This window comes from Panthera leo, chromosome D2 (assembly GCF_018350215.1).
Source record: "Panthera leo isolate Ple1 chromosome D2, P.leo_Ple1_pat1.1, whole genome shotgun sequence".
Taxonomy (NCBI): domain Eukaryota; kingdom Metazoa; phylum Chordata; class Mammalia; order Carnivora; family Felidae; genus Panthera; species Panthera leo.
The window spans coordinates 47,263,655-47,268,392 of NC_056689.1; the positions used below are offsets into that span (position 1 = coordinate 47,263,655).

At 44.6% G+C, this 4,738-nt stretch overlaps 1 protein-coding gene across 6 annotated transcripts in view; it reads right to left on the bottom strand.

The window, feature by feature from the left end:
* Positions 1 to 4,659, bottom strand: part of PARG (poly(ADP-ribose) glycohydrolase) — a 131,511-nt gene extending 126,852 nt beyond the window's left edge. For 5 of the 6 annotated variants that reach the window (XR_006194404.1, XR_006194402.1, XR_006194401.1 and 2 more), the window contains exon 1: positions 4,190 to 4,659. Coding sequence is in view for 2 of the 6 variants with exons in the window: in XM_042908054.1 (XP_042763988.1) it covers positions 4,190 to 4,409 (220 nt within the window). In the remaining 4 variants the exon portion in view is untranslated. The remainder of the gene's footprint in view (positions 1 to 4,189) is intronic. The other variant, XR_006194403.1, reaches the window with a different exon arrangement.
* Between the last annotated feature and the right edge of the window lie 79 nt (positions 4,660 to 4,738).

Here is a 4,738-nt window from a genome sequence, read left to right on the forward strand (position 1 = left end):
TCTGCGCTGACAGAACAGAGCTTGCTTGGGGTTCTCTCCTTCTCTCTTGCTCTCTTTCTCTCTCAAAATAAATAAATATTTAAAAAATAAAACATCTTTCTCCATAAATATAAGGATTAAATGGTATGCAATAGCTAGGTTCCTATAATAGACATAAACACAAAGCATAGCACTATAAAGGCAAGTCTAGAGAACCGAAAGACTACATACATCATTTCATAAGAAACTATGAAGTGTTCTCCTACAGCTCTGACATGAGAATGTATTCTCTCTCCAGTTTTAAGTTTCCTAGTATAAACAAACTGAGGGTTGATGGGGGGTGGGAGGGAGGGAAGGGTGGGTGATGGGTATTGAGGAGGGCACCTTTTGGGATGAGCACTGGGTGTTGTATGGAAACCAATTTGACAATAAATTTCATATATTGAAAAAATAAAAAATAAAAAAATAGTTTCCTAGTATAATTCCTGAAGCCTGAGAACAGGATAAAAGAGGAGCAAGAGGTGAGGAACCAGTATTTCCTGATAATAAAACATTCCTTAATCCTTCTGAGAGCCCTACTTCTCTTTCCAATACCACTACTCTAGCTTCCAAAGGTTTCTTTTGCAAAATTTCACAGGACTGCTTCAGAGTTTTACCCATTATTACCAAAATGAGCATAAAATTATGCTTCCCACATTACCTGGGAACTTCTTTCTTTTTACTAGAAATAATCACAGCAAGCAAAAAGGAGGGTAAAAGAGGTGATGAAAAAGATAAAAGATCTGGAGTCAAGATCCTGGACTGAGATCTTTGCTCAGTCACTTAACTGGTACTTTACTTCTTTGGGCTTCACTTCTATTTCCTCACCTATAAAATAGGATTAACAATAAATACGTACTTCCAGGCTTATGTAGATCAATGAGAGAAAATATGAAGTGTCCAGTCTCACAAAGTAGAAACTCAACAATTCACCCAATCTCATTTTCACGGATATCAGCAGTCCTCCAACTTTATTCTGACTTCACACCATTTACACTTAATCTCAGAACATCACTCAGTAACCACTGTGTTAGTGTCAATTAGCATATCAAATAGGTGCTATAGACACAGGCAAAAGACACAAAATGCTTTGAAATTCACCTGCATTTCAAAGGAACACCTCAAAAGTCTCTTTATCAGCAGCAAGATAAGGTATGGGAAGGAAGGGTGCGGAGAGACCAAAAAGTGATGGACAGGGGGAGTTCTGAGATGAGGAAAGAGGTCTGATGATGCTTTTGACAGCACTGAGGCTGAAGGAATGATTCAAGGGAAGGGAGACAAACCAGCTCCAGTCCCCCCACAACCACCACCACCACCCATCACTGACCTACACTTAGACCGTGCCTGGAGCAGGGAGAGAAGCTCTAGGTAGCTATAAAAGGCAGAAAAGGGGAGCTGCCATCAGAATGTGAATAGCACCCTGAGTTCTATGCAGGGTTTGCGGTTTTCGACCAATAGAATATGCCCAGGAAGGTAAATAACACAAAATTTAAAGATGTTGAACGAACATCCATTTCCTTTTCTCATCTACTTCTCCTAGGATGACTATATATTAAAATTTTAAATACCACGTTCCTAAAGAATTCCAAATTTGAAACAATAGTTTTTGTTTAGACTGTGAACATTTGTTAACTGGTGTCCTGTGCCCAGTATACACAAATAGTAACACATAATAAAGTACAGCCCAAGTTTTAATTTGGTTCCTCTTCTGCAGAAATCTGCAGGAAATAAGATTCAACCAAGAGGACTGACTGCCTCCCTCCACTTGCAACTAACTCTTCCACCTTTATATGGAAATCAGCCTCTCAGATAGGTTCAGATACAGTACTTGGAGGTCACCCTCAGTGCCCCTCCCCTCCACTCTCCATCACCAAGTTCCCTGAAATCTTCCTAAATCTTAAATCCATTCCTTCCTCTCCATCTTCAAAATAGCACCAATATCAAAAGAACAGGTACATCACTTTGGACAAGCGCATTTATTTCCTATAACTGGTCTCCTGGTCTAGTCTTGACTTTCTCTAACCCAGTGTTACACAAACTACAATGGACTTTTTTTTAACAAAATACATACAACATAAGAATGCATCATATATAATAGGTATTATTTCATGAAACATGTTTGTAATAAATATGGCATATTTACTCAGTTCATAGATTTCCTACTGTTTGTACCAGGTGAAATTTATACAGCAGACCGCAGTCTAAAAATGCCACTAAGTCTAAAGATGGCCACTAAGGCCATCTTTTCTAAAATACTCACCAAATGTTATCTCCCTTCTTAAAAGCTTTTTAGTGGCCCTCCATTAACCACAGAATAAAGTCTAAACTTCTTGAAATCGCACTAAAGTTTGTCCGTAACAAGCTCTGCCCCTCTTCTTGGACTCACCTCCTGTCACTCCTGTCATCCTGTGCTCCAGTCCTACCACTTTTGCACATGCCACTCCCTCTGCCTATTTCTTTCTCTCCTTGATCTACACGGTAAATCCTGCTTATCCTTCAATATTTAGTTCAGGTGTACTCCCCACTGCCTCTAAGTCTGAGAAAACTAAGTTTATATCATTCACCTGAAGACTGCCTGATCTCTGTCCAGTTGACCAATGCATCACTGTTGAGCAATGCATCCTTTTTGAAATGCTCTCTTCCCTGCAGGACACAACAAAAGCCAAGATTTTCTCCTACTTTTCTGGCTACTTCTCTTCAGTCTACTTTTAAATGATGGTGTTCCTAAAGTTTCTGTCCTAGGTCGCCTTTATTTTCTCTACATGCTGTATATGATCTGATCTACTTCCATAGCACCGATCACCACGTTTATACCAAGAATCCCCAAATCTGTATTTCCAGCAAGATATATTTCTTAGGAGATACAAAATACATATCCCATTCTCTCTGAATCCATCCACTTCTCCCCTTTCCTACCGCCCACAACCAAGTATAAACCATCATTATCTCCCACCTACACTAACTCCTTTAGTCTTGGGCCTGCGCTTCTGCTCCCTTTCAATACATGCTTCATTTTCTACACATCAGCCAGAGACCTTGAAAAAAGAAAGAAAAAAGGTGTGTGTGTGTGTGTAAACATGCATGCACACGCATGTGTGTAAAGTCACTCCCCTACTAAAAACCCATTAAAAGCTTCGGGTTGCCCTCAGAGATAAAACCCTTAGCATTCAAAACCCTTAGCATTACCTGTATGTCCCAGTATGATCTGATCTTTGCCTACCTCTCTGCAGCCCTATCTCTCACTACTCTCCCCTGTTGACAGTATGCATCAGCTATACTTCAGGAACCCTCCCTTACTTCCTCTTTTTTAGCTAACTCTTCAACATTCTTCACTCTTCAAAATAAGCATTTCATCTTCTGGGAGAATATCTTTGATCCCACAGACTGGATTAAGTACTTCTGACTCTTGGGGTGCCTGGGTGGCTCAGTTGGTTAAGCATCTGACTTCGGCTCAGGTCATGATCTCGTGGTTCATGGTTTTGAGCCCTGTACCCGGCTCTGTGCTGAGAGCTCAGAGCCTGGAACCTGCCTTGGATTCTGTCTCTCCCTCTCTCTCTCTCTGGCCCTCCCTCGAGCTCTGTCTCTCTCTCAAAAATAAACATTTTTTTTAAAAGTACTTTTGATTCCTAACCCTAACCATATGTCCCTCACCTATCAGCACAACCATTACCTCTTGTTACGTGGACTTCTCACAGAATTGTCTATCTCTACTGATGGATTTTAGGATCTGAAGACAGGCCAAGTTCAACAATGTATGCCAGAGACAAGTACAATGCCAGGTAATACTAACAGCCCTGAACCCCGAGGTGAATCAAGAGAAATTGTGACCTTCTTTGCAGCTTTCTTTCCATCTAGAGGTTGAAGCTTCACATACACAATTAGACCTCCTTAACAAGGCAATTTCTCAGTCAAACCCGAGGAAAGCAAACAGGTGGAGTCTACTACCATTTTCGGCCTTGAGTGACTGCTCATCAGGGTTTCTCACCCCACCAATGCAAGTGGGAAAATGTGGCCGCATTCCCCCACTAAGCGGCCTTAGTGACTCGGCAAGAGGGCCTCAGAGTAGTGCACACAAGACCAGAAAGGGGACGACTGGAGTTCCTGGGTCCTCGGAGACCAAGAAAAGGTTTGGGCCAAAGGGAAGGACAAAGATCTTTATTTCCCCACGTACCAAGCGAGGTGGCGCTGCCTCTGTGCGGTCCCGCCCGCCCCGGGACGCAGCCTGACGAGGACGGTGGGACCCTGAACTGCACGGGAGCGTCCTTGGGATCGAGAACGCGCCTCTGCCTGCCGGGGAAACTCCGGGCGTCCGAGGCGGCCGGCGGAGAAGTTGCAGCGGTGCCCCAGCGGGGTCGCTTGGTGCAGGGCTCACAGCCGGGGCCCGCACTCATGCTTGGGACCCGCAGCGCACAGTCCCCGGGCCGGCCCGGGCGGAGAGCCTCATTCACTAACCCTGAGAGGGACGGACTGCGCCTCCTCCTCGGCGCCTCCCGGCACCATTCCCTCTCTGCCGCTGCCTGCTTCTGCAGTTGCTGCTCCGCTGGCCTCCCGAGCCAAGCCCTAGCCAGTCGCCTGCCTTCCCTTTCCACAGGCACCCCCACCTGCCACAGGACGCGCCGCTTTGATTCTGGCTTGGTTCACTTTCCCACCACCGGAAGGCGGCCGTCAGGCGCTTCCGACTTCCGGGACGTACAGTTGTCGCAAAGCGGAAGTGCAAGGA